This window comes from Sipha flava, unplaced genomic scaffold (genome assembly GCF_003268045.1).
Source record: "Sipha flava isolate LNK unplaced genomic scaffold, YSA_version1 194_pilon_pilon, whole genome shotgun sequence".
NCBI classification, from domain to species: domain Eukaryota; kingdom Metazoa; phylum Arthropoda; class Insecta; order Hemiptera; family Aphididae; genus Sipha; species Sipha flava.
Genome location: NW_020272758.1, coordinates 364,423 through 389,300, shown reverse-complemented (window position 1 = coordinate 389,300; position 24,878 = coordinate 364,423). Strand labels below are relative to the sequence as shown.

The 24,878-nt window shown below is 30.7% G+C and overlaps 1 protein-coding gene across 6 annotated transcripts in view; it reads right to left on the bottom strand.

Annotated features, from left to right (window-relative positions):
* The window catches only part of LOC112681697 (sodium channel protein para-like), a 29,253-nt gene extending 16,502 nt beyond the window's left edge, over positions 1-12,751 (bottom strand). For 4 of the 6 annotated variants that reach the window (XM_025551978.1, XM_025551980.1, XM_025551979.1 and 1 more), the window contains exons 1-4: positions 12,692-12,751; positions 3,700-3,793; positions 3,293-3,521; positions 3,010-3,042 (exon numbers count right to left, since the gene is read on the bottom strand). In XM_025551978.1, the coding sequence (XP_025407763.1) occupies positions 3,010-3,042; positions 3,293-3,445 (186 nt within the window). In that variant the 5' untranslated portion in view covers positions 3,446-3,521; positions 3,700-3,793; positions 12,692-12,751. The remainder of the gene's footprint in view (positions 1-3,009; positions 3,043-3,292; positions 3,522-3,699; positions 3,794-12,691) is intronic. The other 2 variants (XM_025551981.1, XM_025551982.1) reach the window with 1 other exon arrangement.
* Between the last annotated feature and the right edge of the window lie 12,127 nt (positions 12,752-24,878).

Sequence of the window (24,878 nt, the reverse complement as noted above, 5' to 3'; positions counted from 1 at the left end):
GTCGCCTAGAGGTTCTCCTCGAACGTCAGCCGGTGGCGACGGCGGCGTCTGCGGCCAAATGCGATTTACATAATGCACAATATGATGCAATGATACAATTACATAACCGTGTATTTATACGTATATATATGTATGTATGTATTTATAGGCGTGTGTAATTTACATATGAACGTCTAGTAGAAACAATAGAAATTGTAATACGTCATCTTCTCGTTGTTGTTTGTCATGTGTTTAGGTAATGTTATCAACAAAAGTTATGATGAGGGGGCCGTGTAGAGTGGTTGAATAAATTTTTTTTTAATTTTTCGTCTTTTCTTTGCCTTTCCACTGGCATAGATGCCTGAACTGGCGATATTTTTTTTCTTACTACTTATATCAAATATCAGTTGAATTAAAATTTCTGTGAAAAAAAAAAAATTCTTCCACAAATTTGTTTTTGCGGGCAGTGTCTGTGCAGTTTAAACTTTAGACCAAGTGTCAAACATAGTCATATCAATTGTAAAATTTGGTTGGCTGTGCTTAAGTTTGAGTATAGAACGCAGGGTATATCTTACTTTTACTTGCTCAAAACCATTATCGTCGCATTATAAATGATATAAGTTAGAATAAAATATTGAGATCGAATTCAAAATTACTTAAATGTATGATAAACAAATGTGATAGTTCTAAAAACTTTATTGGGAATTAAGAAATAGCTAATTTTTCTACGGATTTAGTTCATTTTATCTGGAATAGTTAGATTTAAAGTTAGTTAATTGTTTCCAATTAAAGATAAATAAAGGTATTAAAATCATAAGTAGTAAAAACAATAAAATCATGACAACTTCAGTATCCAGGACATATATATGTGACGTCCAGAAAAATATAGTCTACTACAATGAATAATTCAGGGTAAAATAAAAGGACAAAAGAACCGTGGAAGATCTCAAATTTCTTGGTTGGACAACCTCAAAAAGTGGTTTAATATATCCACAATATCTCTACTCAGAATAGCTATTAATGAAGATCAAATAGCTAATATGATGTCCAACGTCTGTTAAATAATATGGTACCCGAAGAAAAATTGTTTCCAATGTCTTGATCGAATTTTTTGTTCTTTAAATATAAAAAGGAATTCGTTAGTGTTTCTCATCGCTTGACTAAACCCATATATAAATAATTATTAAACGATTAGAGTATTATATTTATAATTTATATACAAATATATATCGGACGTGATAAAAAAAACATTTTTTTTTTTTTTTTTCAATATCGTGTATAAAATGTTGTTCAAAATACTTTTCGAATTGATACTACATTAAAATACAATATTTTCTATGGGGCAAAAAAGAATAAGAATATTTTTTTGTAGTGGTTTCAAAAAATAAACAATTGAATGACGTTCCTAGAACAAGTTCCTTAACGAAAATGCAGTAGGTAATACAAATATATGAACATGTATAGTTTACATGTAAACACGTCTTTTTCACATACACACTGTTTAATTTGACGTAACAATTACACGTCGTGTCAGGAGCGTACATCCATACATGTCTATTTTATGGTTAACCGATTCGATACGATACGATTTCGTTATGTTAAGTTACGTCGCATTGTATCCGATCACAATACAAACGCGAATCGTTCACGTTATCACCTGGTACACCATAGTACACCGGACGGGCACAATACAATGCGCGTTTCTATAGCGCGACCGCCGTCAACGCAATGAAATTAAAACTTGTAAACAATTTGTCGTGGAGCAATCGATTTATACATTAAATAACTGCGCAGAGTGTTTCATTCGTCACAAAATTGATTGTAAAATAAATTTAATTTTTTTGAACACGACAACTGTAGCATATGGTGCGAGGCAGATCTTGAACGTACTTAATTATAATAAGTATATTAAGTGTAATGAGGAAATCTTGAACATATAATAATGAACCGATGAATCGAATGATAAGTAGAGATTTATGTAAAAACGCAGAACCGACACGATGCAATTATTTGCCTTTATAAAATGGTTGAATAATTCGTATGGAACGTGCGAATACTAATTTTTATTTTAAGTTATTTAATGAAAGTTAATAATAGTGATGATGTATACAATAATTTGTACTATTCGTTCCAAGTAAACAGATAGAAATTGTTTTTAGGTTTTTAGCCTTTTTTTTTTTTTTCATTAGTAGTGGGTAGAGAATCTTTTAATATGCACTTTATTGTACGTTTATACTAAAAAATTCATACTAGTGATATCAAATTAATTACGTTTAAATAAAATCACAGATTACCATTAATTCATTTTTTAATGCTGATGAATAACAAGTTAGTTGGTATAAAAAAAGGTTATTTAAATTTTTTTATCCATGAAGTCTTGTTATATTATAATCACTTAGTTAGGTTACTGTTTATACTACGACTAATTTATTCCTTAATCGGTTAATGAATCAAGTTTAATCAATGAGTGAGATTAATAACAACTATTACAGTGTTTTAGCGTTATAATATATGACAATAGCAGCTCATTCCTTTTATTATGAACGTTACCTTTAGTCTAGCGAAATCTATTCTAGAAACTACTATTACTAAATATAATACGTACTTAAATAAATGACGGTATATCTACTGTTATATTATGATACAGATTTAAATAAATGTACATTACAATATAATAATAAATGTATAATTACATAATATACTCGTATATTATACTAGTAAATATTTATATGTACGATAATAGATTCTTTATTTTTGTTAAGCTCATGTTTATGGACCTATTGATTTAATTACTATTGAGCGTTGACATTATGTTACGTGACACTAAGAACTTATGTTGTAACATGCTTTTTGTACATTTGCTCAAAGTATAATATAGCAAGTAAATCAGTACCAATGTATTATGTACATCATGTGACAATACAACGTATGTACGATATAAATGTAATCGAATATGAAAAAATGATGAATTCTAAGCCAAGATTGTGGCCTAACTATTAGTATTTCCTCTAGATTTTTCTACTTGCTTACGTCTTTATTTTTATTTTTTTTCCATGGCAAGGGCTGTTGTTAAATAATAAAACAAATAACATTAATATTGGATCGTTTTTAAAACTTGGCACATATACACGCAAGTTCCGTCTTAAATTCCGCATTTAAATCGTATTTAAAGCTAATTGTAGTTTTATTTTGGACGTCAAAAAGTGTTCAGCTATAAATTTTGCTTCCAAAAATATGTTGGTAGAGTCAAAATTTAACGACGAGAACATGAAATGGACTCTGGCTAACTTGGCCAGTGTTCAAGAAAACTCACCTCCCCTTCAGCTCTTTTTTCCTCAAGTTCTTTCTGTTTAGCATGCTCTTCGGCTATGCGCTGTTCAATGGCCCTCAGTGATTCGCGGGTGAACGGACGGAATAGGCTTTTTTCTTCACTGGAGAATGAAGAATCAGTGTCAGCAATGGACATGGTCGAGTGCAACTCTTATACCCTCGTCGGCCTGCCCCCTCCGGACTGCTGGAGAGGGCTCAAGCACGTTAACCCTCTGAAAAAAAAATTATAGAATCAAACTAAATTTATCTTCATATTACACTATGGCGATTTGATAAAACTATTTTTATTTTGAAATCTAAATACTCTAAACGCAATTTCATCTTGTGAATAATACAGATTGATTATAATCGATAAAAGCAATATAATTCACATCTAAAGGACATATTTACCTCTCGTCCATCCGGAAAACGGCACCTGTGGCGCTCTATTTTGGATCCATCCCTTGAAAAAGACAGTTTGAGCACGTTGTGTACACTTAACAATCTAAATAAAAAAAAATAGAAAAATATTTCATACTTCATTATATCATGTATTATATGGATACAATTGAAAATTAATGCACCCATAAAAATAAGTATTTATTCGTATATCTATTTATAAACATTGTTTTTTTCTTCTTTAAATCTATAAAACTACAAACAATCTTAAATTGTATACATAAATTCTAAAACTTATGATCAATATTTAAAATTTTTATATTTTCAGTTTGAATACTTTATACAGAACATTAAAAAAAATATTAAAGCTTTTGATAGAATTAAAAGTCTCTGTAAATTTATCATTAATATAGTTATATTAATCATTTACTAAATAAAAAATTAAAAATACAAATAATTTTGTTTCTGGTGACAATGGTACATCATATATGGTGACAGTTGAGGAACGGTTGAGCGAATATAGGGATTGAAAATTGTATTATATTTACACGCAGTCAGGGGAAAACAGAGCAACGATATCGATTTCTGTTTAGTCGAACCCAGCAGCAGCGGTAGTAGCAGAAGCAGCAGCAAAAGCGATGGTATAGTAGTAACCAAGGAAAAAAGAAGGAGAATGCGAAAAAGAAAGGAGAGGGAAGCATAGGGGAAGCAGCAAAAGAGAGGAGCGGCTATGGTGGAAAATGAGAAAAATATAGATAGATAAAGGGAGTGTGAAGGAGAGAGATAGAGTGAGAAAGAGAGAACGAGAGAGAGAGAGAGAGAGAGAGACGGTTGACCCGAAACTCTCCAAGGTCTCGCCTAAACCGAATACTTGATCCGCATACGTAATTTGTGTAATGTACAAAAAAAAAAAATCATCAGTACACTTAATTTTGCACTTCATGACATGATGGTCGTGCGACCGTCCTGAAAATAATGCTTAACCTGTTGTATAAAACATAGACGGAACAAATAAAAAATTGTCACTACCTAGCCATTTAGTATATTTTATGAAACACACACAAACTTATATATACTATCAATAAAAATATATATTTTTTATAAAAACATGATGAATAGCAGGAAAATATATTTGTTATAACAATTGTACAGGGACTAAAATGTTGTGCAGTACGACACACTTTGTGTAATACGAAATGTTAAGTGTGTAATATAAAATTAAAATATGTGTTGTGGTTCTATTTTCTAAATTATGGTATTTGTTTTTAATTTTACATTTTTTTATTAAATTATCTTACATATTTTTAAAATTCCAAGATTTGCAAAATCTAAAAACCAATTCTTTTAATTGTGTTACTCATTATTCTTAACGTTTGAAAGGGGAATAAGAAAAAATCCTTTAGTTTGCAGAACGAAAAATGATATATTTTAGCATCTGCTATTGCATAATTTGAGGATATGACTTCGGAGTTTAATTCGGAGGGAATAACATAAGAAAAACTCGTGTTTTGTCGGAAAGGTGCTTAATTTGTCAATATAGCTAGGAGTACATAAGTAAATTATACATATTCTCTGTTATTTCTATGATTAATATATATACAAGTATGCAAGCATTTCGATAAATTTTTGAAACTACAACATACATTTTATTGACGTTCGACTAACGCGGTGTCGGATAAACTTAAAATATTTCTCTGTCTAAAAATACTCCAAGGTATCGTCGTCGTTATCATTGCTTTCACGAGAATATCGCAATAAATGGACCCATAAAAGCAAGAGACGACCTTTTGTGTACGAATTTTTGGAATAAAATTTACTCCTTTCTATGTAATGTATGTTAGTATTAGATGGGCAAGCACACACGCGCTCGTGTTTTTGTACGCGTGTATGTCCTGATATTCTTATTTCAAAATGACGCTGATATTAAAGAATTATTCCTAAAATACATATTGATTATTTTTTATAGTTTACTACATTTATAAAGTTGGTTGAAAAGGGTTTGTGTGTTTGTGTTTTTGTGGGTATAAACAATTGTCTTTGTCCTTGCACTCTCGAATTGGGTAGGTACTATTTTTAGTGAATATTTCATTGCAAACTTTATCATTTGTTTTGAGAATACATACGTGGAATACGTGTACGTTTTTGTTGCTTTTTGAATAATCCATAAAAAAATTTTATACGTATAACTAAATATTAAAAATACCCTTTGCTGCAATCTGAATAAATCAGAAATACCATTATTATAATTAATTACATCATGTATGTAGTTATCAATATGTATATTTACAGACAATACTGTTTAAAATAGTTTAAAAACTTAAAAATTTACTTAGATTTATTTTTAAAAATCGATTATGAATGAATAAAAATAATATTGAATTGAATTTTCGAGTACCAACGAAATTACTAGTTTGCTTTTATTTATATTAATGTTGTATAAGTATTGTTCGAAAAGAAAAGAAAAAGTTCTCAATGAGTTATTGTGTCAACGATTGTAATAAGATGAGCTCAGTCTTCATATTTAACTAATACTTCAACAGATGACTCAAATTGAAAAAACCATGGACATTTAAAACAGAAATATTCGCAAAGAACGTGTATAAGTTTACGTTATAAACAATGACGATAGTGAAAAATCTATGAAGATGGTTCAAATTATTCCATGGAAATAATGAGATTCTCATTGGATGAGAGAAATATAGTTGTTTTTGTCATATTTTCAGTCGTAAGTGTGATTAGGTTAAATTATGAAATTTGATATCGTTATAAAACACATACCTAATATTATAATGTCTCAAAACGTCAATTTGTAACTAATATTTATACGTTTATTGAAGTTTATTTACTCAAGAGATCCGATGTAATCGTTCGACTGGATTTATCGATTAGACTTTGGATTAAACCATTGCGGTTTTCTTTTTGAGTCCATGAAAAATGATTATTGTCCTGCAACTGTTAATAAAAGTGTATGCGCCATGAGCGTGTTCGTACGGTTGTTGACCCGACGACTGTTTAAATTTAAATTTCTAGGTTATTTATTGTAGCACGAGATATCCGAACGGTTACGTTTGTATAGCGGTAAAAGGAATGCCGCGTCACAGTCGACGTTACGCCGTATCGACCGCAGGCGTTGCGCGGAATAAAACACTAATGGCAATAAAAACAAAACGAATGGAACGCAAAAATAAAAGAACGGAAAAAAGAAAAATAAGGAAAAAGTGTCACGTCGAACACACTCGTCGAAACGTACATCAAAAGCGTTCGCATTCCAAATGCGTGCATATACACGGGACAGGGAACGTGAAAACTTTCTGTTCCGACGATTCGAAAGGGCGCCCTGTGTTCACCTCGTTCTCAATTGCTCTGACCGTGAACACCGCCTCGACAAATCGAACGTTTCGCGCACAAGCTGTTTGAACGCATCCAAACGCGCAGTAACGGTAATATTACGACACGCTTCGCGTTGGACGCGAAGGCGGCATGCGCCGGACGTTGGCCCCGCATGACGCATGACGTTTCGAGGGGGGGGAGACAGGTGACGACGGCGCGACCGGCTAACAGTGGCCCCTCAGAACTTCGACGGCCGCCGGTTAGGTTAGGTTAGGTTAACACCATAGGCGCAGCTAGGGTAAAAAATCTAGGGGGGCTACAGCCCTCCTACCAAAACTTAAAATAACCTGTAAATCACCCCTACTCTTATATACCATGTTAATATATTTTAGATTCTAACCCAAGTTGGATTTACTGCTATGTGTCTTTTTTTTTTATGTGACACTATTGTGAGTTAAGTATGCTACATGCGATATGCCATGTATAACATGGAATATTTATGGGGGGCTAAATCCCCACTAGCCCATCCTAGTTGCGCTTATGAAGTACACATGGAGAACGTGCGCGTTGTTCGGTCGACGTTCGCACGTGAATCGCAGATTACCACTACGCGTTTTCTCGAACCAGTTGGTCGGATTTCGCATCCCTTCGGAGACGAACATTGCGAAAGCTCGTATGTTCGCGGACCATATGTAGACGAAAGCGGTATACTCGTAAGATGATATCGGTTTCGTTCTATTTTATAAAAAACACACTTACGTATGGGTATGCACGTCGCTCCGTATCCAAGTATTGTGATTTACGTTATTAGTTTTTCTGTACGAAGAGAAAAAAGAATAAATTGGGAAGAGTATCGGTGGTCCGTCGCCCGAAGCCATTGGATGTCTACGAAATGTCATGACGTGTTCCGACGCGCGAAGACGAGGTGTTTGCTTTACCGGTGCGCTGAACGCGTGTCGTCCCCGAACGCGCGTTATCACGTGTAATAGCTGTACGTGTTCAATGATCGTAAACGCGCGTTTAACGTTCTAACCCGGCCCGACGACGGTCGGACGCCGTGACAGTTTTCTTTCGGCTTTCAACGGTTCGCGCGCGTGCGATATCGATCGGCCGAGGCGGTCGGACGGGGGCACGTGGCGAATATGGGTGTGGAAGGGGGCAGCGACCGGGTCAGGGGACGGTCGGGGGGCGCTGGTGCACGACCGCCGAAAGTAGAATATTCCCATGGCGTACGGTAACCGGATTAATAGAATACGCGATCGACCGTGGACTTTTGTTGCCGTCACGGCCAACGTAATGTATCAACGGCACGCACGCCGCAGTACCCCGTGCTCGCCGCGCGCCGGGCCTATCCCGCGGAATCCGATTAGAAACGTATTCGTCGCGCCCAGAAACCACCCTGTGACACCGCGCGGACGGTCGCGTCCACTGCACGGTGAAACCGGCGCGAGCCGGCACCGTCGACGTGACCTAACCTCCGCGGCACGTCCTGTCGGCACCCGCGGTCGGGTTTCTACCGAATTCGGCAGTACGGCAATCGTAACGCGTGGCGTGCGCACGTTTTCGAGTGTTCCGAAAAAGTTTAACTACATCATAATACGCGTTTCGTTTGGGATTCCGTGACACGTCAGCGGAGTCACTACCGGAGGAGGGGGGGGGGAGGAAAAAAAAAAATAAAAAAAAAAACACAGTGGGTGGAGTCGGTGAACATACCTGCTTTAGTACACACGATAAGGCAACGTGGTTCTGGCGCTAACCCTACGACCCCCCGATTGTAATGGTATAGCACAGGTCACGCAAACCACTATAGTCGTCGCATTGCAGCTTCTCCTAACTTTTCGCGGGAAGCGTGCACGACTCGACGATTTTTTTTCTATTTTTTTCTTTTTTTCTTACTGTTTTGTTCTAACGAAAAAAACGCACCGAGGAACTTATTTCCGCCGTGCGATTAAATTATACGGAAGGGGTGAACAATTTAAGTACATACTCTCTTTTCCTATATTTTTTTTCCTCCGCTCCTTGTTCCCTTCTCCCACCACGATTAAATATGTATATTTATTTGTTTATCGCGTACGATACAACGAATTATTCTTGTACAATTGTCGTCACACCGTACTTGCAGCAGTCTTTCGTAGAACGCGCCGAATATATTTTATTATACCCGCTTCACGTAAGTCTGTACATTCGAACCAACTAAAATGCATGAATGTTCAACGTCACAAAGACTGTAATAAAGGGAAACCATTCAAGTGACGTATGCGGTTTTTGGAAAGAGAACTAAAATGCACGAAAAATAAATAATCGTAACAATAATGTAAGAAAATACATACAGTGACGGTATATATATTTGTATATGTAGTGATAATAACCAAATTTTCATATTTACGAACGTGGGTTTTGAAAAAATTTAAATTTTTTAGCGAATCCGATATGTAGGATTTTGTGGCAGTAAAAATATACACATCAATGGTTTGTTCATGCGTGAGTGTAGTTTTATCACCTCCCACGACCAAAACAAAAAAATGAAATAAACTAAAAAATATTTATTGAGGTTCACGCTATTAATTTATATGTATATATATGTATATACATTAATAGAATATACACTTTTTTCTCTTTATATATTGTTTTGTTCGACTGCCTTATTTGGTTTATTTTACTATTATTATAATTGTTATTATTATTATTATTTTTTTTAATAAATACAAATGTATATAATATTGTATGTTATTGGTTCATTACGCTGTGTCAACGTTAAATTTAAAATGTAGTTCTACAGGATTCGGGACGTTGAAAATGTTATCCAAGTATCCCATATTATTACGTACATTATACTATTGCGCGCGGATACCGAAAAAAAGAACAACTCGTCTAACGAAGAAATTAATTTAGTGTAACTTAGTTTTATGTTTATTATTATTATTATTATTATTTCTCGTTAATTTTTGAAAAACAAATTGAAAAACCTTAAGGATCTTTTTATATGATACAATTTATAAATAAATATCTTGTGGCGAAAAAACATTTTCTAAAATAAAGAAGAAGCTTTTGTATGGTTGTTTTTTTTTCTTAAAGTTAAATTACGATTAATAATAAAATATAAAATACATTACGAAGGATCAAAAGTCCATAGGAATTTTTCTTTGTGTTACTTAAACATGAAAAGATTTTCGTTAGCATAAACCGACTTCAAAAAGTATATACTATGATATGACATAATGAATCATCGAGAATTTTATTTTGATTTTAATTACACTAATGAGTAAATGCCCAACAATGCAGTAGAACAATACATCGATAATGTACTGATATATTTAAAAGTGCAAGTTATGAGTATAAAATAAAAACGTAAGGTATTCAACGTTAATATATTTTAATCTTTATTTTTTGCATACACAAAATACATTGAACACTACAGTGATTGATGTCAGTTTACCCAATAAATATAAATAATAATAAATAATTCGCAAAGAATACTAATCAATTTTAATACGTAGCAAAAGTAGTTCTTACATTATAATCAGACCAATTTTATTTTTCTTTGAAGTGTTTTTCGGCCTTTAAGAATATCCTGTACAAAAAATTGTCCTCCACCTATCTCTATCCTCAGCCACCTCCATCCACTCGGATTCACTTCTTCAATATCTTTTTTCACACAATCTTCCCTTCTCAGACTAGGTTTTTCCAATGGTCGTATTTCTACCAGATCCCTTTAATTACTGTTTTTATCATGCAATAATTTTACCTTCAGACATGCCCGATCCACATTCACCATATTTTTGCAGCTTTTCTTGATATACATGTTATCTGGAATATTTTTTGGTGCTTTTCATTATTTTGTATTGTTCGATTCCCGATTTTTAGGTTAATATATGATAAGATATGACTATAGATTGATCATAGAACTTTTCTTTCCAAAACATCTAGTCTTACTTTTTTCGTCTTTCTTAGGCATATGTTTCAGAGCCACATACAATGATGGGATGTATTAATTTTAATTTTTTGGGTGGGTAGAACACGATTCCGTACATTTTTGTCCTTTTTGGCAATGCGATTGCTTACATTTGTAGATGGGTAACAGAAAAGTGGGTAAGAAAAATAAATAAACACAATTGCCTACTAAATTATAAGTAACGTTGTGAAATTTACTAATTTCATTGTATTATATCTAATAATATTGAATACCTATGTAGTCTAACAAATATAGACATAAAAATAAACATAAACAATAAATATAACAGTTCTATAATAGTTCATAAAAAAAAAATAATAATAAAATAATAAATAAAATGAGAATAACTAAATAAAAGAAAAGTAATTAATAAATAAATAAAATTAACAGATTTTATTTGAATGAAATTATTGTTAATAAATTAATTAAAAATGCCAAAATTTGGATTCCTTGACATCTACTACTTTTACTGAAACTCGGAAAATACCGTACCTATATAATATAACAGAAATAACATAACGAAATTTCGTTATATCTAATATATTTAATATCATTAACAATAAGCATGGGTAATAAAAGTAATAAAAAACAAAATATTTACTAACTTTTTTAAGTTCTCTCGTATAGGTATGTGATTACACCAATACCAGTATGAAAATTAGTATCAACGTTTAAAAGTTCGTAGGCAATCGTTTAGTTAAAAATCAGGTAAAATCGTACGGAATTGTGTAGCTTAAAAAGGTTAGGGCCGATAACGAACGTACGCAATCGTGTTTTTCCCTTTTGGGTTTACAGAGATCGATCTGAATTTTGGAAAGATAACAGCTCCAAAATAATATAATTAGACTAATATTAAAAAAAGTAAAAATAATTTGTTTACTTTTGCATTCATATTCACGGACATACGATATTTAATTAAGGAATTAATTTTACAAACCTATTTTGTATTTCGGAATAGTAAAACTAAATAATAATAAAAAATTGAACTTTTGTAACTTTTTTAAAAACTTATATTAATATATATTATACATTTTCTAATTTACATTTTATCGTGTTAACGTTTTTTTTTTTTGAACATACATATGTGTAATTACATTAAATCTATTATTTTGAAGTCATAAATATTCATAGTACTCATATGTTATTAAGCTACTACGACTAATACTAATAGCTAAATTATCATAATTTAGATACTGAATACATAGGTTTAGTAAAAATCTAATAAATTGTTATACATACAAACATTTTATACAAATTTGAATTACAGAGAAATTTAGTATTTAGAATAATATTGATTTATTTTTAAAAAATAAAAATTAAGTAAATTATTGTATACTTTATTTTAAAATAATATCTTGCATTACTATAATTAATAAGATATTAATTATTATTGTTAATTCTTTTATTTATTATCAATTTTTATTTTATAGTTGATATATTTAATCCCTTATTTGAATAAATTAACAATAATTAAGTTTAATTAGACCCAACAATTTTATAAAGTCATAAAAGTGAATAAATTATAATGTTAAACATTTATTACGAAAAAAATGTATGTAAATACGAGTATTGCTGCTTATTTCAGTTAGTTTTAAATTATTTTATAAGTACAACGAAAAACACAATACTCTTATTAAACAAATATAATCTACGTCATATTTTTAATATTAATAAAAATAAAAAATAATTTAGATAGCCATTAATAAGAAAATCTGTGCTTACCTAAATTAATTTTTCTTTCTAGGATTCTTTCTTCCAGACCATTATTGTTGGCAGTAATACCTAAATAAAAAAAAATCAATCAATCAAATTGTTAATGATTTATGTAACATTACTTATACACATTTAGAAGATAATTAATCATTAGCACAAGGTATCTTATGATTTATCAGAAATGTTAAGAAAAACACGTAGTATATAGAATATATTAAATCCATAATTAATTCCATACCTATCACATTGACGTAGGTGCTTATATTAAGAAATGTTTTTTTATATTTATATTTTTTTATAATTAAATATCTCAACTACCTATATGGAATTGTTGGGATTAATAATGTAATAGTGTAAAAATGTTACATTTACGAATAAAATTATTACGTTGAGCCTAAAAGTAAAGTCTAAATATATCAGGTATACTCGTATTATATATATATATATATAGGTTCAAAATTACATTAGTGTAGTAATTTAACAATACATATTTAGTGGTGCAGATTTTATGTTAATTGAATAAACTGTTGTGGTTGAAGAATATCATTAAGTGGGTGCAATAAAGGACTTCTCGTTCTTTCTGACGTTTGAAACATTCAGTTAAAATGTGCATTGCAGTAGTGTCATCAGAGCCGTAACAAGGTTTATCAGTGCCGCTTGCTATTTCATAAATTGTCGCTTTTAAAGATGTTTACCCCTTTTCCCCGCACACTCACACAAACACACACATTTTAAACATAAATACCAAAATTATTTTATTTAACAATTTCTATATCTAATCATAAATAATAATATTGTGTAATAAGAATATAAAACCATTTCTGAACTTTCTATATTACGAGTATTTTAAAATATAAAAAAATGCTATTATACATTTTCAAAATAATGCTTTTTGAGATTTTTTTTTGTTTCGAATTTATCAGTTACATTTTGAAAGTTGATTTTTAAGTCCAACCCACGTCTAATAGAAATTATTGTTATAGTTGATAATTTTTCTTGTGGCATTGTAGATTTTAGATAGCTTATAATTATTTTAAATTTACTAAAAATTCTTTCACATGTTGTAATCGTCACCGGTATTATAAAAAATATTCCGAGTATTATTTCAATATAAGCATAAACATATTTTAAAGAATAATTATGAATTTATTTTAGTTGCTCTAAAGAAGTAGCTGATTTTAAATTAACTATCAATTCATTAGTTTGATGTTAAAAACATTCTAATTCTGAATACAAATCAGTTCCATTGAGGTATTCATCATAGTCAAGTAATTTGACCATTTAATATATAATATATATATAATATATATATCTTTCTTTTTTTTTTTTAAATTTATTTACAGTTAAAATTCCAAAATCTGATACTAATTATTACATTTGTTAATACCTCCAGTTAAAAATATAAATCATTAAGTCAATAGCTAAATACAATTCTTTTTTTAATTCTTGTTCGACTTTTAATATTGTTTTGTTGTTGTTGGGAGACTCGTTTAATAAACCATGAACGTTTTTTTTAAATTGTGCGGGTACTTTTAAATATAAAGCTGTTTCTTTTGCCTTAACTATCGAGATTTCAAATCTTATTTTTTTTTTATTATTTATTATATATTATATAAATACTAACCCTTTTAATACGATGTAATGTTTATGACTAAGGCAAAATAAAAATAATAATAAAACACTTTTAATATATGATAGCTGAAACTGTATCTATTGTTTGATTTTTTTCATTGCAAGGAACAGTTTACTAAAGAAATTTTATTAATATTAAGTTCAAATATTCAACTAGATAAACATTTTGAAGTTAAAAAAACGGAGAAAATATTTAGCTCCTCCGATTGTGTTTGTACTCAGGGATTTATCATTTAACATAGATTTCAAAATATCATACATTTGAATTATTGCAAGAGCAGCACGATTTGTTTTGATAAATAATCAGTATCTGAAAGGGATTTTAATGTTATTTTTATAACTTTAGTTATATTTTCTAATTCGAAACAGAACCAGAAAAAAATTAAAGAATGAATTATTCCAAAAAAATGAAATCACTATGGGAGATATTTCTGCTACGTTAACTTTATTTCTATTTAAACTATACACTGTACAAAAAATAAATGTGGCTAGTTAATTTTTACTAAAAATAACTCTCTACAGTATACCAATATATTTTTTAGCCACATTGGCTCCGTTATCACATTTTTGTGTTAGACAATTTTTAAATTTCTAATTTACTTAATATTTCACTTTCCTACCCAGTAACTGTTTTCTATTTTGATGAATAAATCTGACAATGATTTTTGCAATTGAAATTTCATTTTTTTTCCGCGGCTTTGGCCTTGGTCAGTTTCACTAAACCCTCGCTATGGCTTTGAGTGTTATACTTGGTAGGTTCCTTTCTGTTTATTAGATCACAGTGGTTGAGTATTTTTTTCTAAGTAGGTTGATTGTAGTCTCATAACTTTTGAAGTAATATTCGTGGAGGAGGGGGAAGAATTTATCTTTTAATTTAACTTAATGGAGAGTTTTCGGGACTTTTAAGGACTTTACTTTGTTCGAAGGTTCAATTTCGCCTTCGATTTTTTCAATAATAATTTATAAATGACTTCGGTGTTTAAAAAAAAGAAAATGTTTATACATTATTGACTACACTTTCTGTTTTAGAATATCAAAACGTTCTACGAACAAATGGAATAAAATCAACAATTTATATATTATAAATTGCATATAGGACTATTTTTCTTCCGTCATTTGATCTCGTAATCATAATTCGACTATTACTCTAAACGTGTTCTACTTTTAGTGAGAACGCCGAAATACCCCCAAAGCACTCGGATTAAAAGATGTTGTCATTACCGCTACTTGCATCCCTTAAGGCTCGTACACGCAAGCTTATTATGGATGTTTGCACTGTCTACGACACGTAGCGATAAAATAATGCAAAACAAAAACGCGTACATTTGAAACGTAGATAACGTATGGTATATTATAAAGGTAAATACAGGAATCGATTCGATATGTATCGTTCAATTATTTAAATGTTCGGCTGTCTCGTTGTATTTTTTTCTTTTCTTTATTTTTTTCTTTTGCCGTTCGTGTCGAAACGTATACAATGCAATCAAACAGACGCGGATAGCGAATAGACGGTTAGACGACAACCGAGTGATTAATAACTGATACACGCATAATAAACCATTGGCCATCGCTAGTAAACCACACTAGTATATCGTTTCAATGTATATACATTTGACTTAATGGGTTGGAATCGAGTTTGAGTGAGTAGTAGCGCGTGTTGGTCGAGTCGTCTTCGGGAAAGGGTGAAATAAAAGAAAGAAAAAAAAACAGTATTGAGTCAAGGTCCGTCCGCCGTGAAAATCTTTAATCATTGTTGTTTCGACGTCAAAGGATTGGTGTGGTCAAGGGGAAGCAGGGGTGGAGAGCGTAAGTCGCGGCGGTGGCAAAGAAAAGAAAGCCGGAGAAAGCGTATTTGTCAAAGTTTAATTAAAAAGGAATAAATGTACTATATCTATGTATACGACTGGTATATCGAACACTACCGATCGGGAAACAATCAATTTTAATGGATATCCGACAGATGGGTGTAATGATATATTGCGGTGCGGCAAAGAGGCATATGAAATCAACACACTAGCGGTGTGCGGTGTATAATATAATATAGTTTACCGGTCAGTTGGATCTTCGTCACCATTGCAGACGGAAAAAATGCGTGGTGCAATATTTGTACCGGTACGTATATGATAGGGGTAAGGCGGTGGTCGAATGATATTTTGGTAATCGCTTGTTTGGAGTTCGGATACGCCGTCGACGCGAGTCATCGTCAATCAATCAGCCCAGATGTCTGTACCTGTCCGGCTGTCCGTCCGTACATTCGCGTCGCCTCCCCCACAGACGCTTCTCTCCGTTGACTCGTTCCTCTCATATCTCTAACAACTCCCACCGCAGCTGATAAGCTTTCGCGCGATTTCTATTAATCACATACACATGTATACACATATGAAGATGGGCCCGGCATTTTTAAATTGCAGTGAGGTCGGGAACTGTATCGGATACTCGGGTATGAACTGTGTTTAGTACGTGATACGAGTGATTTCTGTCGGATCATGGAATATGATTGCCAAATAACAACGATTTACGGTAATGAGACATTAAAAAAAAAAAAAGCAAAAGTTATTTTTCAGTGATCTGCCGATGGAAAAACATTGTTATCGAAAACTGCCACAACTGTACTAAATCTCGATTTACAGTCATTGTGGTCCATAAGTGGTGGTTATCAAAATAACATGTTATTGAGATTTTAATTTTTAATGTACAACGACAACAATGGTTAGTACCGAGTTTAAAATAGAACATGTTTTTATAACTCTATCTTATTATATATATGAAAAAATATGAACACTTGGAGGTGAATGATATTTACCATCCCCTTCGTAACACTACTGATCTCACAAGCACTGGCAATTGGGATGTGAACATCGGTCTAAGTAAATTTGACGAACCAGAGTTATTTATTTTTCCCGTATACTTACATACGGACTCTGAATATAGTAACATCATATCCTTGTGTATGTTACGGTTTATGTTCACGTTTGGATAATGTTGGCATTAGCCATGCATTATGTGACCAACTTTTAATTATTCGTTTAGGACCAAAAAAATAATCAAATCAACAACCAATATGATACACAAAAGCAACAGCCATCACATATTTACATGGTACATATGTATAATATTATATATTACCATCTACACCACCAGTTGATCAATCGTTCCACTTTATCGACAAATTCATTGAAAAACATAGATCGACACTAAGCTCTCTCTTATTTACTTTAAAATTCCTAATAAATAAAATTACATTCCCTATCATTGCCACTCCATAACAATTTTATTTTATATTCTGTTAATTTTGTTACATTCATATAAATATATACTAACTTTGTAATAACATTTAATATGTTGACGCATTGTAAGTTAAAATAATCTCTTAATTTGTGTTATACGAGCAATTATCTGTATACGTACTATGTATACGCTACCGTTATCTATATTACATCATTAATTACTTGTTTGTATTTTTAAACCGAAGTTATGAATATTTCTTTTGCAATTCTGTAATAATCGAACTTAACTGTTTTAAACAAACGTTTTAAAATAAAAAAAATTTTATATTAATAGAAAAACCAAATAAATTACAACCATTATTTGGGATGGTCTTGATGGCCGGAAAACCTAAGAAGAAGAATTATTTGAGTATATAATATTAACGTTACCCATTATATTAAAAACCATACAGACGTTTTGGTAGTACTCTAATAGTCTAGTGAACATATTATACAGCGCCGTATTTATCAGAATTGTTTAGTGAAAAATGTATGGGTCTAGATGTAATCTTAATAGGATGTACTATCCATGTGTACCATTTTTATACGACTAGATTATTATGTAGTTTAAGCATCTAATAACTGTCAAGCTTAAAGAAGAGAAAGCTTTTATAATAATGTCTTAACCTTATTGAAAATATTTCCTTTGGCAAAGAAATTATGGCGATTTACGTTCTATGGTCGAAATTATGCACTAAAAACCAGCTTGATATTTGTCAATTGCATCTAATAATCTCTTCGTTGATGAAGTGTTACATGCATTTGAATCCTCAAAGGAAGTTCAGAGTTTGATGGTAAATAGCAAAGGTTTTCAAGTAAAAGAAAATTTGATCAAATTAAAAATGTAAATCTTCCAACGTTTTGTACAATTGAAGCACAATATAAGAATAAATTACTTATTTATTATTTACAGTAGTCAACTATAAAGAATTTATAATATATTATTTCCTGCTTATTACTATTTTATAGTATTATACATTTATACAATAACACCGTGTTATGATCAAAGTTCTCATACAGTTCTTATCACATTATCCACTGAAATTCCACCACAGTGTTGTATTATTATCGTGTCAGTTATTCATATTAATGGGCAATTTAATAATATTCATGGTGGTTAATGATAGTATTTAGCTATGATATAAAGTTAATTTTCCAAAAAAAAAGTTAAGTTCAACGTCGATATTATCCAAATTAAAACACATCTGCAATACATTTATATTCATAATCTAATATGAAAATTTTTCAACACGATTTTGACATACACATGAGTCTGATTGCAAGGCGAAAACGTGGCTCTGAGATTCGTAGAAGAATGTTCTCAGCAAAAAATAAACAGTTTCTGCAGGAAACATTTTATTTTTTCTTAATTTACGTACTTACATTTGAACGCAAAAAGTTACGCGTCTGACGTTTTCATGAAGTCACTGTGTTCAACGAGATAATAGTAACAAAAATCTATGATGATATATCACGAGATCGCGCGCGAGTTCACCAAGCCACAATATAATACGAAATCAAAAGCGTATAGATAACGTATGCTAATAAAATATAATATAACTTAATTATCTTTTACAATATGAATTTGTTCGGTTAAAATACATGGAACACACGAGTATATATTTATGGAGTACGGAAGTACACCTGCAACCTGTTTATGATATTGCATAGAAATCGGGAACAAATCTGGATCAATTTAAAATTGATTTTACAACACGGATAACGTAATGATACAAAATAATGGAGATTAATCAGTTCCCTCATCGAACGACAACAATAATTATTAACGAGGTTAATTTATGAGTGCCTACGGGGAACCGAGAGCTTTAGTGTTTAATTGTAAAACATTGCTTACTACAATTGCGGTATGTAAACTTGGTTTTTAATATTTAATTTTTTATTTCGTTGTGGTGCTTACAGGTGAATCTTGAATTACGTAGAACGCCATGCGCTATCTCCATAATGTACTCATAGTGAAATCGTCCAGTTTTGTTTATTGTTATGGTTCGTGTCTAATATGTACCGAGTACAATAGGCACAGTGAAAACTACTATACAGTTATCCAATCGCGTGGCTGATTATGTAGATCGTGAATATCAATAGTCAATAAATTATTAGTAAAACATCATATTCAAACAAAAGTTTCGACCATACATCTATGGCGATACGAATTATTAACGAAAAAACAGTAGATCGTATAAACTCGTCTACGGTGTGTTATAATCTCTGTTTTTACAGCTAAATGTGTAATTGTATATTGAGTGTGACGATAAAGAAGGAGAAAACTGCAGAGCTAGTTGATAAATTTAATCATCTGTGAAAACTAGTAAAAAACTGGAAAAGTTAGAGACGATAAAATTGCTGAACAAGAAATAAACAAGGATGTCTAGGAAGCTAGATATTTATTTAGAAATTTAACCAAGGAAGTTGCGAGTAACGGTGATTTCAGGGATATATATTAATATAAGATACAATGTATCATACAGTTATAGTTGGAGGTCTATGGATAAGCGTAAGAAGAAAATTCCTCATTTCCTGAGGAAGAAACGGACCCAAAAATAAGTAGTGTTTTAGATATGTAGGTCTAAACAATTTTGATAGAAGCATAAAATTGATAGATGTGAAGATAACTTATATAACTATATAGTTTAATGAAGATAAACATTTCAGTAAGAATTTATCATCTAGACACCGGCATGATAATTCGGTATTATAATCAATATAATCGGATACATAATTATTTTCTATCCATAATATATGAGTGCGAAAAATAATTTTTGTTTTTAAATAAATATAGGAACGGTTAAAATTATTTTAATAATATAGAAAATATTTATTTTAATATTTACTTAATGACAATTACATTATATTGTAAATTATAAAGCTCGTGGTATGCTTATTTTTTTTTATAATAAAACTTTTATCCGATAATCTCGATTATATTATAAGTAGTATTTTATATTACCAAATATATACGTGTATGGAATATTACATTATTAAAAATGTATTATAATAGATGTACTTAACGTTACGTATTGTTGCGAAAAATATTTCACCGCATGTGTTGCAAAAACTATATATTTCATGAAGAGTTGTCCTTTTTGTATATACATTTTTGTCATTCCCAATGTGTTCCTATTCCACGAATAAGACAAAAATATTTATATATTGATTTGTAAATATTTGCGGTTAAAATTAGAAAAATCCATGAAAAATAAATATTTAAATAAGTACATTTTTGAATCAGACAGCACATTTTAATTTAATATCAAGAATGGTATGAGAAAATTACTTTTATGTGTAAATAATTTTAGAGCATTTTTTCACATCATTAAACGATATATTTTCACGTAAATATACGCATAAGTATTATAATTTACTATTGAATACTACATGAATACAAAATCAGTACTTATTTTACCACGAGGATAAAAGTAGACCAACTTAACCATCGATAAATTGTTTTATTTTAGTACTTAAATGTTTTCTGAAAATTGTTATAATTTACCTTACACTTGTTTAACACATCATTGTTTCCATTCAAATAAAAAATTTGATACCTTAGCATAAACTTGCAAATCGTAAGTAATTATTAAGCAGCATTTGAAAAAGTTCGATTTTTCTCAAAGGTCATTAAATACATGACAATATTCTTGTTTTTAAATCAATTTAACGGTATGAAGAATGAAGTGATTTAAAAACATTACAACCCTAGTACCATGTATGAAATTAAATTATGTACACAAACGTGAATATTATAAAAACTAATTTTATAGAAATATCATATCCACGTTTATTTAAACGTTCAAAGTTCAACACAGGTATAAAATTTGACATTATATTCGGTAGGTATACGTAACAGACGCCTATGGTTGAAGTTTACATTAAAAAACTTTGTAATGTTAACAGTATTTGGGCTTACTGTAGGTATATATTTATATGGAACCTTCCGATATTTTGTTTATTCGAGGAGTGAACCCAAAAAGATAATTTATGAATTTCTATATACATATGTTGCACTTTATTTTGATAACTTAACTCAAAATAAGTAACTTCAATTTATGTTCTATTTAATTCCTAGATATTTAACCTATCAAGGTGTATACACAAAGTATGTAATTATTCGAATAATTTTTAAAAATTATTAACCTAACCATATATGACCGTTATGGGAAATTTGGCTTGGGGTACATTTTAACATCTATTCGTTTTTCAGTTCCAAATTTTTTTGAAACTATTATAAATATAAGTATGTAACATTTATTACTATCAAATAAAATTCTATCAAATTTTTATTTATTTTACAAAATTATAAAATATAGTTTATATAATATTAACATTTTATTCGTTTTTGTATTAATTATAATATTTAAAATTTAACAACATTTTATTGTTTAATAAATGTATTTTATTATTACTTAAAATAATTATTTTTGTGTTTAATGTAACAGATTTAACGAACCATCAACAAAACGAAATGTCGAGTTCTCTTCTATCATAATGGAAATGATAGCAGGCGATTTATAACCAAAATTATTTTTAGAAAACGAATAGTTTAGGAAGATAGTACGTTTCTTGGATTCCCGATATTTATAACTTATACCTAGTCGTCGTACACTTACTAGAAATATAATGCCAGAACTCTATACATCTATTAAACAAAAAATTCAAATAGATTTAAATGAAACGAATTATGTGAAAATAACATTGGATATATGGACATCATGAACACCGAATCATTTTTGACCGTCACAGTTCATACATATGATAAAGAATACAAATTAAAAACGTTTACACTAACAACAGAAAAACTATAATTGGAGCCTTGAGATCCACCCCGTCTACTGCTATTAAGATCGAAACATCATGTTAACCATTTCACATAAGAGTTAAATGGCTCGCCAGTAAATTCTTTCTAAAACATTTATCAAAAAAAGACTCCTACATTTTTAACTCCTTCCTTGAGGTTTACTATTCTTGGCGTTATATTCAAAAGTCTCTCCCAGTCCTCACTCTAACAGCACATTCTATTACAGTTACGCGTAATTACATTATCCAAACTAATAAGCTTCCGTTATACCTAACCAATTTTCAATCTACTGCTTGCCCCTGTCACTCACACCAATAAAAATTTCCTACAATTTTCACGAACCTCTTTAAATTCCTTACCTCCCAACTTTGTGAACAACATCTTTCTTGACTTTATCCATAGTAATTTCCCGCTTTTCATTCTTATCTCCCCTGTCGGCTGGCTACTCGTTTTAGATCCCTGAGTTTCATATTTCTTTCTCCAATAACCTCCTACCCACAGCATCTTCATTCACAGCAGAATGTTTTGCTATAATTGAAGCACTCAATTTAATTTCAACCTTACCAACGAATAAATTCCTCATCATTACTGACTCACTTTCCTGTCTTCAAGCTCTCTCTTCTATTGCTTTCAAATCCCAAATTTCTTCCCTCATAATTATTATCAGACGCATTTTATATTATTTAACTAAATCTGGTATGGATATTCAGTTCCAATGGGTACCAGGTCACTCTGGTATCGCCGATAACGAATTCGCCGACAAACTAGTCAAGTCCTTGGCATTTCTCAGATGCCCCTCAAGCGCACAAATTTTATGGTCAGATTTTACCCCCATGCTTAGGTCTTGTACATCCAACCTTTGGCTTAAACACTGGGAATCACTCCCACCCCACTTCGCCACTTGGTGTAGAAATATATCTCCATCCATCTTACCACTACTCTGGTTTCACAACCTTAATCTCTCCAGGAAAAGTATAACTTCATTCTCCCATCTTCATTTTTGTCATACGCTACTTCCTTCTCATTCTTTAAAACTAGCTCTGAATGATTCTCCTCTCTGCATGCTTCACAATAACCCGACGGTTTGTGATATTAGCCATTTAATCTTCTCCTGCCCCAGTCTATCAACTCAACGGGTCTAACTTATTTCCCGTTTAAACCTTTTCAACATTTCCTTTCGTTACCAAAAACATCTTTTTGGTCCAACAAAATGATATTATATTGTACATTTTATCCTTTTTCAACCATACAGCCTTTTTAATCTAATCAAATATTTTATTGTCTTTCTTATTTATAAGTCACTTAATTACTATCTTGTATTTCATGTTAATTAACTGTAAACTTAACTGTTACTAATTGTAACATAAAGTTTAAATAAAAAAAAAAAAAAAACAGAAAAACTCGAAAAGAGTCATATTGCCATATAACTATATGAAGTATTACTGATGGTATTTGAAAAGTGAAAAATTAATAACAAGATAGTTGCTATTGTAACCAATTCTGGAACGAAAAAAAAGGGGAGGGGATATAATAAATACCAAAAAAAATCGGTTGAATGGAAAACATTTAGATATTCTTATATTTGTAAACAAAAATTTAAAACAATTTTAAGAATTTTTAAATCATAATTTTTTCAAAAATTTCGTTTTCAACTTGAAAGTATCAAGTTATGCATTTAATATATATTATATATGAATCATATATTTTTTTATGTTTTCTTTTTTTTTGTTTAAATAAAAGATGTTTTATTATTTTAAAAATGATTTACAATACTTGTTCTTGTAAAATATCATATTTAATTTTAATAACATTATAATGTAACCACTAAATAAACAATTGAACTGATTTATTTGTAACTAAGTTAGTCTTTTGATAAATATTAATTTTTTGGTCATAAACGACACAAACTCACTTCATAAGTGGACCACTTTGTTCGTTAGTAATTTAGTTGTTTTTTGATAATCGTTAATTGTTTGTTGATTAGTCATTAGACGTTAGTCGTTTATAAATAATCATTAGTCATTCAGCTGTTTATTGTTTCTGGTTGTTAACTGGTCATGGGAATTATAACCAACTATTAGTCGGTTTTATGGAGTATAATATAACTATTAGTCGATTATCTCAATTATTCGGTTGTGCCCATCACTAGTCTATAGAACTGAATATGGAATATTTACTAGATACAACAATACCGTCTTTATTATTGATATAAATATAATTATTATTCGAAATCGGATAAAATATTATGATGGCAAATTATTAAAATAATAATATTTTCTAATTATTCGAATAGACATACAAAAATCATTCGAATAATTTTTTTATTTTTAAATTTATTTAATTTTTAATTTTTGCCCAACTCTGAATATTGGTGATATACCGTGGGTCACCAGTTAGAGTACGGAGAGCTATATTTTGTATAGGACGGATATGGAAGGTTTGACCGGTAACCAAATATGAATACCATATAACCAGATTCGCCTAACTA